Consider the following 21,154-nt stretch of genomic DNA (forward strand, 5'->3'; position numbering starts at 1 on the left):
ACAGCTATAAAATAAGTAATTTGTTTCATACGCGCACTATATGCTCGCGTGTGTGAAATCAATCCCTTTTTTCACACACGTAAAATATTTATTCAGGTATGTAAAGTGATTCATATATGTAGAGCAGTTTATATTTACACGTGAAATTCGTTTCACAAAATTAAACATTTTCATACATATGGAATAAATGCATTAAATTACTTGTGTTAATCGTATTGATTCTGCCTGATTCAGTAGTTCAGGAAGAATTCTTTATATTGTCAAGAAAATGAAAGATTAGAATCAAACACGTCTATAAGCATCTATTGAAGACGGGGTGATAGGGATAGTTTCACATATCAATAATTTACATTAAAAATGTTTCCGTTTTGAATCCCTTTATGGTGTAGTATGTTAACAGATATTATTAAAATAATCTATTTTTATTAATAATTCCTTAACATCTTAATAGATCAGTAAGCTGGAACTATGAAAACTTGAAGATTAATGAAATTTGAAATACTCCCCACTGAGTGACGTGTAACATTGGGTGTATATAAAGTTAAAAAAAATTTATTTAACGAGAAATATAATTTTAGTAGCAACTATTTTATTGATATATTGTAAATGCCGTCATTATGTGTAAAAATTCATTTGTAAATATTATAAATTTATTGGTTGACCTCAGTTAAAGGACTTTAAGCTGTTAAAATATATGTCTCGTGTCGTTAACTATATTATTGAAAAGTATAACTTACCTGTAACAACAAACCCACATGTCGAACTATAAGACTGCAACATAGCTACTTCTAAACTTTAACATTGTGTAACTGTTTTCTATTTGCCTGAAGTATTATCTCTTTTAAAATGGTATATTCTCTTTCTCTCTCTCTCTCTCTCTCTCTCTCTCTCTCTCTCTCTCTCTCCGATTGCTGGCTCTGGGTTACCAATTATAGACTGAAGCTATTCGCACTGAAACTCTGCCTTTTACCTGGAAAGACTATTCCCTTGGCGAATTAAGGCATAATTTACTTTTAGGGCTGCCGCATACCTGATCTGCGAATTAGATTAATTTTTGCAACTGATTCCCTTTAATTCCATGTTTACAGGTCATTGTTTTAAAACTGCATTCATGCTATAATGTTTAACATCCGTTTGAAATAGGACTTTGCTATATTGAGTCAATCTCGTGGGTAAAATACTCCAGTATTGTCACCCAGTCAATGAACTTTGCACGTTCTTCATTCAGAACCCAAACAGTTTCTTATGTTGTGCTCAAACGAGTTGGCTAGCTAAGAACAAGTGTATTAAGAACTTGAAAGTAGCCGATTTCTAAGGTAACGTCAGCTGCTTACCGTTCTGCAACATTTTGTGTACATTTTTTGTACACAAAATAAAGCATCATATGTACAATGAAAAATGAAAAATCATTTTTAAAAAACAACTATCTTGTTCTTGTAAGGCATGTCATAAACCAGGATAGAGAACACTCTAGGTACACTTGTAGATAGATCACTTGTATCATGTTTTATAGTATGGTATGAGTAATTTTAGGTAATTTATTAAATATATGGTATTCTTTCCTACATTGAATTTAATTGTCCTGCTCTAATTGTCCATTTTTTGTACATTTTCCTGCATTTAAATTTTTCATGCAGTTTATTTAGTTAAGCTCTCTTGCATTCACTTTTGTTGAAGTAGCAGGGAATACTAACAGACAAGAACAGTTTCTTTCAGTCAGCATTTCCCATTGACACTTGTATAATCTTCTATTATACACTACTATTATATTATGATTATATATTTTGTGTACATTCACAGAGTAAATCTGACCATAAAATGTTTCTTTCTTAGTTTAAGATAACAAAGCATACACTAAAATAAAAATAGAGAAACAAATTGAAAGCCAGATTCAATCCTAGGTCTTTTGCATGACTGTGTGCTGGAGGATATTTCTTTACAACTGTGGTTATTTGAAAACCTTATTATAACTCCACCTCATTGATGTTTATTTCATTGAAAGACTTGTGATCTAGTTGGTCATAAGTGAAAATGATGCTGATCTGATCAGTAATGTGGCAACCACTACAGCCATCTTGAAAATCCTATTGGTGGTGCTCTACAGTGTTGTGTTTTGCATAGGGTTAGAATTTTAAAGAAAAGAATTTCCTCGGCTTCCCTCACTGGTTATACTGGCTATTTAAAAAAGACCTTGTCCATGTATATCTTAGTATAATTAAAAGAACCTTTAATTCCCTTTATTTTGGTGTATGATTGATGGGTGTACTATGGGTTATAGAGTATACAGCTTGGCCTTACTTCAGATGTGCACCTTTCAGAAAAGTGCTAGTCCACTTGGTCATTTTCACTTCCTGAACTTCAGAGGTAAATTGTATAAACATGAGCGAATAACTTTTTTTCACATTTTATATATTTGGTAATTCATTCATTGCACTTTCAGAAGCTCACATTGTCTATTCTGGCAAAATTCATTTTCCCTATTTTAATAGCTGCTATGGATAGTGTACTTTAGAATAATTCAGGCTGATTTTTCAGCACAAGGGAGCAGTCATTTTAGTTAGCAGTGTGCTTAAGTCATGTACAGTTTCCAAAAGTACAATATCCAAAGAAATATCAACCACATTACATTAATGTACCATAGAGGTATGCCAACATTCTCTCCATTGTGCATATTTTAAATGCAGACAGCTTCACCTTATATATATCACTCTCTCAAAAGTACATAATAACTGGTGAGTGCCCCCATTACAGTGGAAAGTCATATTAACATTAGGCTTTCACCATAAGACTTTGTATGGTGTCCTTTTGGTCAAAAAGAAGAATTGTGCCATTCTGGTATACAGTATGGTTGCCATAGTAGCTATCTTGATAATCTTCTCACTGTTCTTCGATAGAAAGCCATGTCAGTCTTAGGTATTTACTAGAAGACTTCTTTTGCTTCCTGGTTGGTACTAAGAGAAAGTGTGGCCAATCTGACATCCAATATGGCAATCGTGGCAGCCATCTTAAAAATCTTGTTTTTGCTACCTCTCATAAATGAAATGAGATATCAGCATGATTCTTTAACCAGAAGACTAATTATGACATCTAGTTTGTCCTGAATTAAAATGGTGCCGGTCTGAATTAAAATTTGGCGGCATCAATGAGCATATTGAAATTCTTGTCACCTATTCTCCAGAATGGAAGGTCATATCATCATGGGGTTTTCACCCAAATTTTTTTAAATGGTGTCTAGTTTGTCATCAATAAATATGGTGCCAATCTTTCATCTGTTATGGTTGCCACAATGGCTAATTTGAAAATCCTATTACCTAGGATATCAGTGATGGTTCAGAATAGCAGTTAAAAAGAACCAATACATGTAGTTACATCTTGAATTCCTGGAAATTCTTTTCAGACAATAGAGAATCATCCATTCAAATGACATTTGTTTTGTTTTTCTTTGTAAAGCCTGCTGCATTACCAGGTTAATTTCTTACGTAGTAAGACTTGCTGGACTACCAGGTTGGTTTTTTCCTTAGTAAGCCCTACTTTGAATTGAATGGTTGTTCTTTATCAATATTTCAGATTCCCAAGCTGTTTCAGTGGCTGATAGGTCTCAGTTTGTTCATGTCAGTATGGGTGGCCATTGTGTTTGACTATGTAGCGGTGGAGTTCTCCAAGTCAAACAAGCAGACAGTAGTATTGGTAAGGGTTGCTTTTCTGATTGAATGATGAGAGTTTTTACCATCAGAGTATGAGATTTGATCATGGCCAAAACAAAAGCATATGGTACACACGCACGCACACACACACACACACACATTATGGTACAGACTTTTATGTCATAAAATCTGTGTTACATCTCAGACAAACTTTTTTAAAAAAAATTCTAACCTGTCCATGTTACATAATTTTAAAACACTAGATATGGGGCAATTCATTTCCATATGGAATTTCTGGTAGGTAATAAGTGAAAAATTCTTTTGATAAAAAAAAAGATGTAACTCAAGACACCAATGGGATCTTTGTAAACAATTCGTTGGCATCTGTCTGTGTTCGAGAGATGATGGTGTAGCTTCCAGTTGGATGTCCTATCTACACCTTCGTGAGTTGCTGAAGAGTCCAACCCCAGAGTAACAGTTTCTGTTGCACTTGCTGCAGGTGAACGTCGATGCTTGTTGAGGCTGTTTTTGTTTTGCCTTTCTCCTGGCTCTCTTTGCAGTGAGGTTTTTGTTTCTTGATTCCTTGGCTTTTTGAATGCCCTGTCTGACAGCAAGACACCAGGCAGAACAGTCCTCAGCACAGCTCTCCCAGTCATTGACATTGATGTTGGCTGTCTTCATGTCCTTCTTGCAGATATCTTTGTAATGCAGATGTGATCATCCAGTCAGTCACGTGCCTTTGCTAGCTTGCCGTATAACAGGTCCTTGGGAATGTGGCCTGGGTCCATTCTCCTGACTTGGCCCAGCCAGTGAAGGTGCCTCTCGCTGAGAATGGAGAACATACTGTTCATGCGGACACATTCCAGATCCTCTGTGTTGGGTACTTTGTCCTGCCACTGGATGCACAGAATGCACCGTAGCAACTCAGGTGGAAGTTGTTGAGTTTCCTCTCATGGCTCATGTAGGTGGTCCATGCCTCGCTGCTTCACTCTGCTGCTGACTGGGAAGGCCTCATCTGTATTGTGCATATTCTCATGGAGCAATGTGATGACAGCAAACAGTTATGGGGGGCAGCCTATATTCTGTAGGAGCCTGAAGTGTCTGCTACGGCTAACTAGGTCAAACGCCTTTGTCAGGTCTATGAAGGCAATGTAGAGGAGCATCTTCTGCTCATGACACTTCTCCTGCAGCCTAGTTAGAATATTATGTCTACAGTTGACCGTTCAGCTCAGAAGCCACACTGGGACTCTGGGTAGATGTGGGAGGCTAGGGTCTGCAAGCGCGCCAGGGCGACATGGGCAAAAGCCTTTCTGATGATACTGAGGGAGATGCCCCGTTAGTTGTTGCAGTCTCTACGGTCTCCTTTGTTTTTGTACAAAGTGACGATGTTGGCATCTCGCATGTCCAGGGGATGTGACCCTGTTCCCAGCAGAGGCAGAGGAATTTGTGCAGGGTCTGGAGCAGTGCTGGTTTCCTTTTCTTGAGGACTTCAGGTGGGATGCCATCTCTCCAAGGGGTCTTCCCACAAGCGAGGCAGCCAATGGCTTTTCTGAGCTCTTCCAGGATGAGCGGTGTGTCTAGTTCCTCCATGATTGGCAGGTCTGGGCCTGAGGATATTGACAGCCAGAGGGCAAGGATCCTCTCAGTGCCTGATGACTGAGCTTTATGAAGATGATGAGCATGTTCTTTACAGCGAAGTTGACACTGTGCTGCCAAGGTTTGTCTGTTGGCATCCCTTGCCAAAAGAAGGTGTAGTTGGCTTCCCTGATGGTGCCACTATTGACCGGTCAGGTCTCTTGAAAGCAGGCAATGTTGATGTTCAGTCAGGGGAATTCCCTGTCAATGATGGCAGTCTTCCATGCATCATCGATCTGCTGCAAAGTCAGCGGTGAGTCCAGGACACATGGTCCTAATGTTCCTGTGGCGTCCTGTCGTATTGGGGTGGGGTTCTCCCAATATAATTTAATTAAATTAAATTGAAAGTTCCACCCTGGCTCGTTAGGTTAGAAAGTTAAATTAGTGATGATGTAGATTTACAGCTCTGAACCCCCAGTTAGCAATGCCGACGGTTAAATTATAGAGAACACGAAGATGAAATTCAATCAATAACAATTTAATAAATGTGATACTTTAAAAACGATAACTTCCAATCACTCGTCTTTTCCATCGACCAAGTGACAGCCTAATTCATCCCGTGATTTACAGTGTGAGTTCGATTTTCCCCCTGTCCTTGCATCTACTCATCTATTTCTTCCCGCTGATTCCTTCCTTCTTTCCGTTCCTCTAACTCCTTCTTTGTCTCTGTTTCCCTCTCTACTATCTCCTCCTCCAACTTCGCTCCCAGACTTCAACTTCTCCTTTTCCTCTCTATTATCTCCTCCAATTCTGCTCCCAGACTTCAACTTCACCTCTTATCTTTCCTTCCTTTCCTCCGTTTCTCTATCCGAGACAATGGGACCAAACTTTAACTGGTCTGTCCCTCAAAGCTTCCTGTGAAAAACCACAAGGCATTAACAAATGTTTAATCGAACCTCACCTCACACTATATCGACAATTAACCATCAGATAGCTGTCACTGTTTCGGCCACGCATGCATGCACATCGAAATTCCCACACACTTCTTGTTGGGTAAACAATGGCGTAATAACACAGTATCAGCGAATTGTTATACAGACATCAATACATTGCGTCACGTCAGTATATACACATATATATTTAATCTCATCGTACTACAATCTGACAAAATCAGACGCATGTCTGTACATTACAAATATTCAACAATGGCAAAATCTATAATCATATGAACATATGTGTTAGTCTACTATAAAATACCCACATAGTAAATTACAATATTAACTCTTACGATGGCTGGCAAGCTATATAATTCTTTACAAATATCAACTCATTTCTTCAAAATATGCAAACATATTAACAAAACAAAGTAATTCTTCGTACTACGATTCTAGTACTAATAAAGTATACATACGACCTACAATTAAAATGCAGTCGCATTCCACAAAGACCGAACAAATATCTACTGACCGTTTGAAGCTTTCTGTACTTAGACCTTCCCGCTCCAAGATTTTCCCGCCAATAACGAATGGCTATTCGGAGTTACGCTAACCTCTTCTCTGGGTAATTTCTCTCAGCGAACTAACTTTTGCCGGAAAACGCAGGGATATCATTCTACCCAAATCAAGGTCTCCCCCCCCCATCTCGATTCTGATTGGGTGGCGCTGTGCCCCTGTCCAATCGTCTTAGCGGCCAGTTCAACCTGTCTGTCTGTTTGCAGGGGAAAGAAGTTAGGACACTCCCACTTCTTCAGGCAATTTCTTTTGATCTTGGAAACATTTCGACACCTAGGTGATAGTTGGCTGTGTGCAACTCCAATGTCTGGTCCTTCGATTCTAGCCACGACAATCTTACGTAACGGATTAGTGCTAGCCTTCGGCAATGTTCGACATCAAACAATGACCCGTCAGAATTACCTTGATTATACATGTTTCAAACTGGGCTACTCTGGGTCGGGGTAAACATGACAGTTCCAGCTTGCGAAATGAAGAGCTGGAATCTTCTTCTTTCTTCTTTGAGTTTTACCTGGTGCGGACTATGTGGCCCATTTGTCTAGATGGTTCTTTAAGCTCCACGCACCCAGTGAAGCAGGCAGGGCATGGCGAGACAGCACCTTACTGTCTGGAGGCTACCCAGCTTGAGGCGGGCGGTAGCTGTCTAATGAGACATGGCGGTCTCTCCCACCATCGGAAACAACCCCTGGCACCAAGCTCTATGCCAATCGAGCTGTGGCATAGAACCGGTAGACTGCTGCTTCCCGTGTTGTGCCGATGCCTTACAATGATGCTGGAGTGTTCTCTTCAGTAGATCTATGAAGTCTGGGTAGGGTAGTATGGAAAATCAGCTGTTGCCCATGCAGCAGATCCCCACTCCCCATGCAGCTGGTGAACCCATAGGAATGATGAATGCTAATACAACTTGGCACAGATGGTGTCACAGGAGCTGCTGGAATGACATTGAAATCAATGTCAGACCACCTGAAGGAATCCGTCTTCGGTATTTCTTTCGGGGTTTACTCCCTTAGCCTTTCCTTTAGCTGCAAAGCAGAGGTTTGTAATCAGAGTTTTCCTTCTCCTAGATGAGCTGCCATCCAAGGTTTACAAGCCCCATCTACCTGAAGTGACTGGATTTAAGGCGCCAGTGGCCCACCTTCACCTCTTCTCCTATTAGTGAAAAACGTGGTCCGCCATACTTAGAAGCTAAGCCACTCACGAAGGACGGGAGCTGGATTTTAGTTGACAGAGGCGATCAGAGATGCAACCCATATGGCAATGTCAACCTTGGACCACTTTGTAAACAATATTCTCAACAAAACTTAAAGCTTTTAAGTTTTGTTGAGTATTTCAGGAAATACTGCCATTTTAAGAGACATACTTATTTTATGACATTGAATTCTGTACGATATATGTATATATTCAAGTCTCATTTATGCAGCATCAGTTTATCTGACACGTTTACATTGATGCCACAAATGTGAAAGTTTCATAGATGCCCTTCACAGTATTGAATCTGTATTCAGCAGTCACTTTTATTCAATAATTTTACTGGCAAATGTTTGATTATACATATTCTACAGTTAGGGTTCGCAGTCTTTCACAACTGATTCATTCAGTTTTAATTATTTTGTAACTGAATATTTAGAAGAGTATATATTATTCTATTATTATTCTCAAGTAGGCCCATTAATGTTCTGACACATTAAAAAGAGAGTGGATATTTTTGTTGAGGCTGTTAATGAATGAATGTATTAGTGTGTGCTTGCAGTCGTGGTATGTCATGCATTCATCTGTACTCCCTCATTGTTAGACACCAAAAATGTATAGTTTCTGACATACATGTAACTGAAATACATGTAATTTTAATGTACACTTTGTTTAGATTCAAGATCTATTCCCATATAGTAAATTAAACATGAATGCATGAAGTGAAAGTTGTTAGGTTGGATTAATTGAATGTATGAAGTGAAAGTTGTTAGGCTGCATTAACTGAATGCATGAAGTGAAAGTTGTTAGGTTGCATTAACTGAATGCATGAAGTGAAAGTTGTTAGGTTGCATTAACTGAATGCATGGAGTGAAAGTTGTTAGGTTGCATTAACTGAATGCATGAAGTGAAAGTTGTTAGGTTGCATTAACTGAATGCATGGAGTGAAAGTTGTTAGGTTGCATTAACTGAATGCATGGAGTGAAAGTTGTTAGGTTGCATTAACTGAATGCATGAAGTGAAAGTTGTTAGGTTGCATTAACTGAATGCATGAAGTGAAAGTTGTTAGGCTGCATTAACTGAATGCATGGAGTGAAAGTTGTTAGGTTGCATTAACTGAATGCATGGAGTGAAAAGTTGTTAGGTTGTATTAACTGAATGCATGAAGTGAAAGTTGTTAGGTTGCATTAACTGAAGGCATGAAGTGAAAGTTGTTAGGTTGCATTAACTGAATGCATGGATTAAAAAGTTGTTAGGTTGCATTAACTGAATGCATGGATTAAAAAGTTGTTAGGTTGGATTAACTGAATGCATGAAGTGAAAGTTGTTAGGTTACATTAACTGAATGCATGGAGTGAAAGTTGTTAGGTTGGATTAAGTGAATGCATGGAGTGAAAGTTGTTAAGTTGGATTAAGTGAATGCATGAAGTGAAAGTTGTTAGTATGGATTAATTGAATGCATGAAGTGAAAGTTGTTAGGTTGCATTAACTGAATGCATGGAGTGAAAGTTGTTAGGTTGGATTATCAGAATGCATGGAGTGAAAGTTGGTAAGTTGGATTATCTGAATGCATGGAGTGAAAGTTGTTAGGTTGCATTAACTGAAGGCATGAAGTGAAAGTTGTTAGGTTGCATTAACTGAATGCATGGAGTAAAAAGTTGTTAGGTTGGATTAACTGAATGCATGAAGTGAAAGTTGTTAGGTTGCATTAACTGAATGCATGGAGTAAAACGTTGTTAGGTTGGATTAACTGAATGCATGAAGTGAAAGTTGTTAGGTTGCATTAACTGAATGCATGGAGTAAAAAGTTGTTAGGTTGGATTAACTGAATGCATGGAGTGAAAGTTGGTAAGTTGGATTATCTGAATGCATGGAGTGAAAGTTGTTAGGTTGCATTAACTGAAGGCATGAAGTGAAAGTTGTTAGGTTGCATTAACTGAATGCATGGAGTAAAAAGTTGTTAGGTTGGATTAACTGAATGCATGAAGTGAAAGTTGTTAGGTTGCATTAACTGAATGCATGGAGTAAAAAGTTGTTAGGTTGGATTAACTAAATGCATGAAGTGAAAGTTGTTTGGTTGCATTAACTGAATGCATGAAGTGAAAGTTGTTAGGTTGCATTAACTGAATGCATGGAGTGAAAGTTGTTAGGTTGCATTAACTGAATGCATGGAGTGAAAGTTGTTAGGTTGCATTAACTGAATGCATGGAGTGAAAAGTTGTTAGGTTGGATTAACTGAATGCATGAAGTGAAAGTTGCTAGGTTGCATTAACTGAATGCATGGATTAAAAAGTTGTTAGGTTGGATTAACTGAATGCATGGAGTGAAAAGTTGTTAGGTTGGATTAACTGAATGCATGAAGTGAAAGTTGTTAGGTTGCATTAACTGAATGCATGGATTAAAAAGTTGTTAGGTTGGATTAACTGAATGCATGAAGTGAAAGTTGTTAGGTTGCATTAACTGAAGGCATGAAGTGAAAGTTGTTAGGTTGCATTCATAGCTGCCAACCCTCACGAATTTGGTGTGAATTTCGCGACTTTTTCAGCGATTCACGGATTCATGCCGCAAGCCAAAAATTCACGAATTCTCCAAGCCTCAATTATTTTAAATTGTTAATAAAATAACCGATTTCCCGTTAAGCGCTAGTCATGATATTTGCAGTTGCCGAAAAGGTCCGGTACTGCTGGACGCGATATTAGTAGATCTACAGCCGATTAGTACAGTTGGCCCGGTAGCAAGCATTTTAGCCTGTTTTAATCTGTATGTATAAGAGTAGTTTTACAAATGCTTTTGAGAGAAACCAGGGCCTAACCGGAATTTTGCTCCGCGCAAGCGTCACTAACACTGATTTGAGTTACGGTTCAGCATCGCATGTACGATTTTGAAAACGTCTTCACCACTGAGAAAAAAGAACTCTATTACTCAAAAAGTGAAGTTTAATTTGGAATAAATAAAAAATTGGCCATGCATTCTGCCATTAAACATTGATATTCATCATGCTTTTTGCACTCAGTGCACCATCGCAAAGACGATGTGGGGAAGCACGTCGGTTGCATAAAACACATAGAAGTTGGGAAAATTAAGAATTCGCAGATTTCAGCTCCGGAATATTTTAAACAATTGGCGGAGGAAATGCAGGCTACCAACACTGAAGCATTATTTGTGAGTTTTCTTGTTGAACACAATCTACCTTTATCAGCTGGAGACCATGCTAAACATTTGTTCTGACAAATGTTGCCAGACTTGAAAATCGATTCCAAATTTTCCTGTGGAAGGACCAAAAGTGCTACAGCTCCTGTGCATTCCTCACAGCAACAGTGCAAGCGAAGTGTATTTTCTCTTGTGAGGAAAAATAAGACTTTAGCCGGCAAGAAGTCTGAACTGTTTAGAAAACAAATTTACGATGAAGCAGTTGAGGAAGTTTAAGTCTGTCACAGTATCATGTCTTGATAAATAAATATTTCTGCATATATGTAGTGTTTTAGTTTTATATTGCGAACTTGTTATAGTGTAGTATTGACGGTCGGAGTGGTCAGAATGGATGGAGTTATTGTTATGGTGTTTTTCACGAAGTCTTGTCTAAATTCACGACTTTTTATCCCTACTTTCACTAATTGTGAGCCTGGAAGGTTGGCAGCTATGTGCATTAACTGAATGCATGAAGTGAAAGTTGTTAGGTTGCATTAACTGAAGGCATGGAGTGAAAGTTGTTAGGTTGCATTAACTGAAGGCATGAAGTGAAAGTTGTTAGGTTGCATTAACTGAATGCATGGAGTGAAAAGTTGTTAGGTTGGATTAACTGAATGCATGAAGTGAAAGTTGTTAGGTTGCATTAACTGAAGGCATGAAGTGAAAGTTGTTAGGTTGCATTAACTGAATGCATGGAGTGAAAAGTTGTTAGGTTGGATTAACTGAATGCATGAAGTGAAAGTTGTTAGGTTGGATTAACTGAATGCATGAAGTGAAAGTTGTTAGGTTGGATTAATTGAATGCATGAAGTGAAAGTTGTTAGGTTGCATTAACTGAATGCATGGAGTGAAAGTTGTTAGGTTGGATTATCTGAATGCATGGAGTGAAAGTTGGTAAGTTGGATTATCTGAATGCATGGAGTGAAAGTTGTTAGGTTGCATTAACTGAATGCATGAAGTGAAAGTTGTTAAGTTGGATTATCTGAATGCATGGAGTGAAAGTTGTTAGGTTGGATTATCTGAATGCATGGAGTGAAAGTTGTTAAGTTGGATTAATTGAATGCATGAAGTGAAAGTTGTTAGTTTGGATTAATTGAATGCATGAAGTGAAAGTTGTTAGGTTGCATTAACTGAATGCATGGAGTAAAAGTTGTTAGGTTGGATTATCTGAATGCATGGAGTGAAAGTTGGTAAGTTGGATTATCTGAATGCATGGAGTGAAAGTTGTTAGGTTGCATTAACTGAATGCATGGAGTGAAAGTTGTTAAGTTGGATTATCTGAATGCATGGAGTGAAAGTTGTTAGGTTGCATTAACTGAATGCATGGAGTGAAAGTTGTTAAGTTGGATTATCTGAATGCATGGAGTGAAAGTTGTTAGGTTGCATTAATTGAATGCATGGAGTGAAAGTTGTTAAGTTGGATTATCTGAATGCATGGAGTGAAAGTTGCTAGGTTGGATTAACTGAATGCATGAAGTGAAAGTTGTTAAGTTGGATTATCCGAATGCATTGAGTGAAAGTTGTTAGGTTGCATTAATTGAATGCATGGAATGAAAGTTGCTAGGTTGCATTAACTGAATGCATGGAGTGAAAGTTGTTACGTTGGATTATCTGAATGCATGAAGTGAAGGTTGTTAGGTTGCATTAACTGAAGGCATGGAGTGAAAGTTGTTAAGTTGGATTATCTGAATGCATGGAGTGAAAGTTGTTAGGTTGCATTAACTGAATGCATGGAATGAAAGTTGTTAGGTTGGATTATTTGAATGCATGGAGTGAAAGTTGTTAAGTTGGATTAACTGAATGCATTGAGTGAAAGTTGTTAGGTTGCATTAATTGAATGCATGGAGTGAAAGTTGCAAGGTTGCATTAACTGAATGTATGGAGTGAAAGTTGTTAAGTTGGATTATCTGAATGCATGGAGTGAAAGTTGTTAAGTTGGATTAACTGAATGCATGGAGTGAAAGTTGTTAGGTTGGATTATCTGAATGCATGGAGTGAAAGTTGTTAAGATGGATTATCTGAATGCATGGAGTGAAAGTTGCTAGGTTGCATTAACTGAATGCATGGAGTGAAAGTTGTTACGTTGCATTAACTGAATGCATAAAATGAAAGTTGTTAAGTTGGATTAACTGAATGCATGGAGTGAAAGTTGTTAGGTTGCATTAATTGAATGCATGGAGTGAAAGTTGCTAGGTTGCATTAACTGAATGCATGGAGTGAAAGTTGTTAAGTTGGATTATCTGAATGCATGGAGTGAAAGTTGTTAAGTTGGATTAACTGAATGCATGTAGTGAAAGTTGTTAGGTTGGATTATCTGAATGCATGGAGTGAAAGTTGTTAGGTTGGATTATCTGAATGCATTGAGTGAAAGTTGTTAAGATGGATTATCTGAATGCATGGAGTGAAAGTTGCTAGGTTGCATTAACTGAATGCATGGAGTGAAAGTTGTTACGTTGCATTAACTGAATGCATAAAGTGAAAGTTGTTAAGTTGGATTATCTGAATGCATGGAGTGAAAGTTGTTAGGTTGGATTAACTGAATGGATGGAGTGAAAGTTGTTAAGTTGGATTATCTGAATGCATGGAGTAAATGTTGCTAGGTTGGGTTAATTTAATGCATTAAGTGAAAGTTGTTTGGTTGCATTAATTTGCTTTTGAAAGCTTTGCAATTTTGCTTTATTGTCCAAGCTCCTCTAATTAAATTTTATACAATCATATTTTCAGTACCTTTGCATACTCTTGCAATAACCTCAGAATTTGTGCAGCATGTCTCCAGCCCGCCTTTATCTCAGTACCATTAATGATTGGCCAAAAACTGACTTGTCTACAAATTTTAATTAGGCATATTTATTTTAATGAAGATTCACTTTCTTAAAATCTTTCAGCTTTGTTAGAATTGCTTTTCTGTCAGGTATAAGCATGCAATCTTGTTTGGTAGAAAAATGCAGAAAAGTAATAGACTTTCAAAAGAAAAGACTGCAAGCTTAATCTGTAAAATTTGAGTTCACGGTTTTTGTGTTTGATAAATTTGTTCATATTTAAAGGGAAAATCCAATATTTAAACTTGTTATCATCGTTAAAATCATTTTACAGGTTTCAAACTTATATCTGATTAAGGGACTGTCAGCCAAAATGTAATTATGACAGGGACATACCATGCTGACTTTTTACTTGCTGAGATGAACTGAATTAGGTCCAGTTCTGTTATAGTGATGTCACATAAGCTTATTTTGCTGATGATATTGGTTGAGATGTACACAATTTTATTGAAGGCTACATTCCTCAGATTGCTTCTGTAATTTTGTATATACTACATTTTTGCACACTTAATGCATATTAAGATGGATATAAATTAATGCAGGTATACATGCATGCCATTCCTTTTTAAGTAGTAAGACAGTTCTTCATCATGTATAGCTTGAATACAGAACCAATACTACATCCATTTTTCTAGCTTGAATACAGAATCAATACTACATCCATTTTTCTAGCTTGAATACAGAATCAATACTACATCCATTTTTCTAGCTTGAATACAGAATCAATACTACATCCATTTTTCTAGCTTGAATACAGAATCAATACTACATCCATTTTTCTAGCTTGAATACAGAATCAATACTACATCCATTTTTCTAGCTTGAATACAGAATCAATACTACATCCATTTTTCTAGCTTGAATACAGAACCGATATTACATCCATTTTTCTAGCTTGAATACAGAATCAATACTACATCCATTTTTCTAGCTTGAATACAGGACCAATACTACATCCACTTTTCTAGCTTGAATACAGAATCAATGCTACATCCATTTTTCTAGCTTGAATACAGAATCAATACTACATCCATTTTTCTAGCTTGAATACAGAATCAATACTACATCCATTTTTCTAGCTTGAATACAGAACCAATACTACATCCATTTTTCTAGCTTGAATACAGAACCAATACTACATCCATTTTTCTAGCTTGAATACAGAACCAATACTACATCCATTTTTCTAGCTTGAATACAGAACCAATACTACATCCACTTTTCTAGCTTGAATACAGAATCAATACTACATCCATTTTTCTAGCTTGAATACAGAATCAATACTACATCCATTTTTCTAGCTTGAATACAGAACCAATACTACATCCATTTTTCTAGCTTGAATACAGAACCAATACTACATCCATTTTTCTAGCTTGAATACAGAATCAATACTACATCCATTTTTCTAGCTTGAATACAGAATCAATATTACATCCACTTTTCTAGCTTGAATACAGAATCAATACTACATCCATTTTTCTAGCTTGAATACAGGACCGATATTACATCCACTTTTCTAGCTTGAATACAGAATCAATACTACATCCACTTTTCTAGCTTGAATACAGAATCAATACTATATCCATTTTTCTAGCTTGAATACAGCAGCAGAGGGGCTTAACAGACCAAGGGAATTAGAGAAATGTGCGATCTCCCCAAAAAAACACACAAAAATATCATCACGCAGACAAATTGCTTGGTTATATAATCTCAAAATCAATTAGATAAAGTAACAGAATCAAAACAAACTTAAAAAAAAGATGTGGTTAGAAAGAGCCCCCTGCGAAGATGCAACATTAATTTTTTTCTCAATAATCGCGAAGAATTGGTCACAGCCCCTCTGCTGCTGTACAAAAGTTAAAATATTTGTTAAAGTTATTTGTTAAAGTAAAATTAATTTGTATATCATGGTTGGAGAACCACATTCAGCTATAATAGCAAGGGAACAATTAGCAGCATTAAGGAAGTTAATTCCTGTTAGAGAATCTGTCAAAAGAAAAATAAGAGCATATCAAGATGAAAAACTAGGATTTAGGGATTTTACTTCAGAATTACTCGAGCCAGTAACTAAAACCACCGAACGAGTCATGCTAGGAGATGTCGAAGATCCTGAAGTGAGAAAAAAGGGAATTCTACCTGTGTTGAAAAAGATTGAAGAACAAACTATTCCTCGACCTGTTCCTGCCCCTATTGTTAAAGTTATACAACCTGAAATCAAATCTAAAGCTAAAAAAGTTAGTTACAGACCTAAAAGACTTGGTATACCTCAGAAGGAAGATACTGAGGAAGAATTTGAGGAAGAAATATCTGTTGGGATTCCTGGAGCTAAAAGATTTACTAGTGTTGGTGCGGTTCCTGGAGCTAAAAAATTTACTAATGAAGCTATTAATAAAATACAATCACTTAGAAATGATAAATTATTAGTTGATTTTGTCATAATCAATATTGATCATAAACATAGATTTTTAAAAGATCAATACAAAAATGAAAATATACCTGATGAAACATGGATGAGGTGGATATATGATATATCTCGTGGTACTGGTCGTATTCATGCTGATAATCAGGATTGTATTGATTTTATTAGTGAAGTGAAAGAAAGAATGATGACTAAAAGAAGATTTGCACCTGAACGTGAATCAGTAACTTTATAACCAGGATCTTTTAATCCAAGAGGAATTTTTACTGATGAAGCTATTGAACATTTTAAGAATGAAAGTAAACTACAAAATATTGCTGCGTTTGGTTTTAAAAAGAGAGATTTTTTTCTAAGGGATAAAAAATATGATATATCAAAGGAAAAATGGCCTGGTTTGGTATATTCTGCTGCTCGAGGTTTTATACCTGGTGAAGGTGATATATATTATAATAATTTTTTAGAAGATGTGTCAGAGATAAAATCTAATAAACGATCTAAAAGATATTTTCTTGATAATTTTGAAAAATTATTTGGTGAACAACCTGGCGCTACCGGTAGCGGTTACAACACAATCTGTCCCAGCAGTGTTGTTAACGATGTGTCTCGATTAGAAGTACTTATTGGAGGGAAACGAGCTGGAAATAACTCACGTGAAATAACTAACGAGGCAGCAGATATTTGCAAAAGATTACTCAGCGGTAAAATTATAGATGTTGAAACTTACAGAAATTTAATCGATGAAATTATTGAAGGGTATAGCGATTAGTTGTTAGATAAATAATATTAAATAAAGATGATAGTTCACAAACATAACCGAAGGCCAGCGCAAGTTTGTGTCGTTAATTCCAGATTGCCCGTGTATAAACTTGTTCACGGTGGCGGAATTTCTAGCTTAGTTACAAGAATAGCACCTAAAGTCGGACCGATTGCTAAACAATTAGCGATGAAAGCAATTGGATTTATTGGTGATAAAGCTACTACTGCTATTAGTGATTTAGCTAGTAAAGCATTTAGTGCCATCAAAGATAAAATAACAAAATTAGTGAGAAAAAAAACCAAATTACCTAGCACCGCTGTGATGCCTAGTGATATCAGTAAAATTATCAATGGTGCAGCGAATCAGAAATTAGCTGAATTAACAAATAAAATAGAACGAACCCAACTGGCGGATATTCAACCAACAAATACTAGCTTTATATCAGGAAGTGGTCTTCGTTTTAGAAGATAATTATTAATTATAATAAAATGTTTGCAAGAGTATCAAACGAAGCGTTTGACATGGATGAGCCAGTCAGTAAGGACATATCATTACGTGATCATCAATATTATTCATATGACGCGGTAACACCAAATAGTCAAAATCATGTTGAAATTCAGATTCAGGACACGACAAGATATTTTCTCCCATCTGAGGCATTTATCAAAGTTGTTGGTGAAATTCTGAAGGAGGATAATACTGAATATGGCGCGAACGATAAAATTGGTTTTGTAAATAACGGAATTATGGCATTATTCAAGAGCGCCACATACATGATTGATGGAAGAGAAATTGAGTCAATTACTAACAATGTTGATTTAGCTACAACAATTATAGGCCTGGCGAGATATTCTGATGATTTTACTAGATCAGCTGGCCCTAGTATGATGTTTGCCAAGGATAATACTGATGCAGCTGAACATGTGCAATTTAATGTTGGGCGACCAAGGAATAATGCTAATACCGCTGACGCCGATGTCGAGAATATGATTATTAATACTAATCCCAATTTTAACTTAGGTTTCGCCACACGAAGATTAATGTTGGTAGGAAACAACAGAAGATTTTCATGCACGATTCCTTTGTCGCATATATTTGGATTTTGCAGAAATTTCAGAAAAGTAATTTTTGGAGCGAAACACACTTTAACACTAATTCGAAATGGTAGTAATAATGCCATCTGGCGAGATCTAAATACTGTTGTTGACGCGGGCAAGGTTTTATTAACTAAATTTACCTTGTGGATGCCAGTGCTTGTTCCATCAATAATTGAGGAAGAAAAATTAATATCATTTATGGATTCCGGTGGTAAATCAATAATGTCGTGGTTGACAACATCAACCGATACCACAACAACAAATATTAACGGCGATTATACCTGGCGTATTGCAGCTCAGCAGGGCGTTTCGGCACCACGACACATTTTCATTGCTTTTCAAAACAATAACAGATACGATCAAACTCATAGTCATATGACATTTGATAACGTTGCAGCTACCAATGTCTCGTTGAGAATTAATGGGCAGCAGGAACCAACTGAAGAAATATCAGTAAATTTTGCAACTTATTCAACAGCTCGTGCATATCATCGAATATTAAGTTATATGGGGCGAGATCAAAATATTGATACGGGATTGCAAATATCGCAGTTAGATTTTAATACGCGCTACCCAATCTATTATTTTTCACTAGAACATCTTGATTTGATAAAACAATCTGTCGTAGATATTCATTTTAAAGCAAGAATTACGGCAGCTGCTGGTTTTAAAGTTATTGCTGTAATTCTCAGCGACAAAACAATGATTTTAGAAGGAATCAGTGGCAGAATGAGAGTTGTTGATGCACCTGTGGAAAATTTGTAATTACTAATTTAAATTCCTGCTGATAAATATAAATGCCATACGATCATGTTAGTGTGACTCTGACTCCGGGTCAGATAAAAAAACTTCAATCAAAAAAAGCCAGCTCGATAAAATTAACGTTAAAAAACTCACAAATTCATGGTGGACCAAATAAATTATCGTTAACTAAAACTCAACATAAGCGTTTCAATAGGGCCAAATCGGCAAACACTGGAGTTAGCGTTAATCTCAGTCCAGGAGCTATCAAAAATATGGTTAAAGTTGGTGGATTTTTCCCGCTATTAGCTTTAATTCCTGTATTAATGGCTGCCGCTGCTCCGGCTATAGCAAAAGCTGCTGCATTAGGTGCGGTTGGATATGCAGGTAGCAAATTAGCAGAAAAAGTAACAGGAGGACGATATGGTAAAAAAAAAGGTCGCGGCTTGAGGTTGCCAGGAACTTACCTCGGTCGCGGCCTAAGGTTGCCAGGAACATACCAGTAGCGATGTCAAATTTAGATCTATCTAATGATGTAAAAAAGAAGAAAATTAAATTTTTTAGAGGAATATTTATGCGAGATCAATTACCAGCCAAACCAAATTCTTTGGAGATGGGAATTATAAATCTCGATGACAGTATTGGGCCAGGGACACATTGGGTAGCATATGGAATTAATCCGTGTGAAATTATATATTTTGACTCATACGGGTTGGCTCCACCAAATGAATTTATCAATTACGCAAAACAATTAAAAGCTCCAATTTGGTATTCAACACCACCAACACAAACTTTAACTGATCCACCAATCTGTGGCAGTGAAGTAATTAATGTTCTTGATGCGATATCAAAATCATCGTTGCCGTATCACAAAATCGTACTTAAATATACATCAGATAAATATAATGGTTGACATTTTTGGAAGGTCATTAATAAGAGAAAAAAAATCTGACGTTGATTTATCAAAATTTGCAACAAAAGATGACCTTAACAATTTATTATCGATATCAGAAATAAATCCTGACGAGATTGTTATTTTTCAAGATCAACATGGAAAATTAGGAACAAGTAATGTTAAAATTGCTGATGTGGTTCAGCGGGCACATGTGACTGAATTGCGAGGAATTGTTAGTGAAACTGACAAAAAAATTGGTGAAACTGACAAAAAAATTACAAAAGTTCAAGGTGATTTTACCAGCCATGTAACTGATTTTGCTAATTTGCGAACAACTGTTAGTGAAGCTGACAAAAAAATTAGTGAAACTGACAAAAAAATTGGTGAAACTGACAAAAAAATTAGTAAGGTTCAGGGTGATTTTACTGGTCATGTAACTGAATTTGCTAATTTACGAACAACTGTTGGTGAAACTGACAAAAAAATTAGTAAAGTTCAAGGTGATTTTACTGGCCATGTAACTGAATTTAATAATTTACGAACCACTGTTGGTGAAACTGACAAAAAAATTGGTGAAGCTGACAAAAAAAATAGTAAGGTTCAAGGTGATTTTACTAGTCATGTAACTGAATTTAATAATTTACGAACAACTGTTGGTGAAACTGACAAAAAAATTGGTGAAACTGACAAAAAAATTGCCGGTCATGTAACTGAATTTAATAATTTACGAACAACTGTTGGTGAAACTGACAAAAAAATTAGTGAAACTGACAAAAAAATTAGTAAAGTTCAAGGTGATTTTACTGGTCATGTAACTGAATTTAATAATTTACGAACAACTGTTGGTGAAACTGACAAAAAATTTGCTGGTCATGTGTCTGATTTTGCTAATTTACGAACAACTGTTGGTGAAGCTAACAAAAAAATTACAGAAGTTCAAAGTAAATTTACCAGTCATTTAACTGAATTTGTTAATTTGCGAACAACTGTTGGTGAGGCTAACAAAAAAATTACAGCGGTTCAAGGTCATTTTACTGGCCATATAACTGATTTTGATGGTTTAAAAAAAGATTTTGAAAATATTAAAGGAAAAATTGAAAAATCCCAAAGTGATTTTATCGGCCATGTATCTGATTTTACTAATTTACGAGGAATTGTTAATGAGGCTAATGAAAAAATTGCGCGAGCTAATGAAGAAATTGAGCAAGCAAAGAAAGAAATTGAACGATCCCAAGGTGATTTTGTTGGCTTGCAAGAAACTGTTAGAAAAGCTGATGCAGAAATTACTGAAACTAACAAAAGAATTAAAAAATCTCA

General features: G+C 36.5%; 1 protein-coding gene across 1 annotated transcript in view; it reads left to right on the forward strand.

Annotated features, from left to right (window-relative positions):
• Positions 1-728: 728 nt before the first annotated feature.
• LOC149788631 (dolichol-phosphate mannosyltransferase subunit 3-like) overlaps positions 729-21,154 on the forward strand; it is a 43,752-nt gene continuing 23,326 nt past the window's right edge. Inside the window, exons 1-2 of the mRNA XM_089974719.1 lie at positions 729-849; positions 3,568-3,687. Coding sequence (XP_089830845.1) covers positions 847-849; positions 3,568-3,687 — 123 coding nt within the window. The 5' untranslated portion in view covers positions 729-846. The remainder of the gene's footprint in view (positions 850-3,567; positions 3,688-21,154) is intronic.

Source organism: Sinohyriopsis cumingii, chromosome 11 (genome assembly GCF_028554795.1).
Source record: "Sinohyriopsis cumingii isolate HCF-2022 chromosome 11, ASM2855479v2, whole genome shotgun sequence".
NCBI classification, from domain to species: Eukaryota; Metazoa; Mollusca; class Bivalvia; order Unionida; family Unionidae; genus Sinohyriopsis; species Sinohyriopsis cumingii.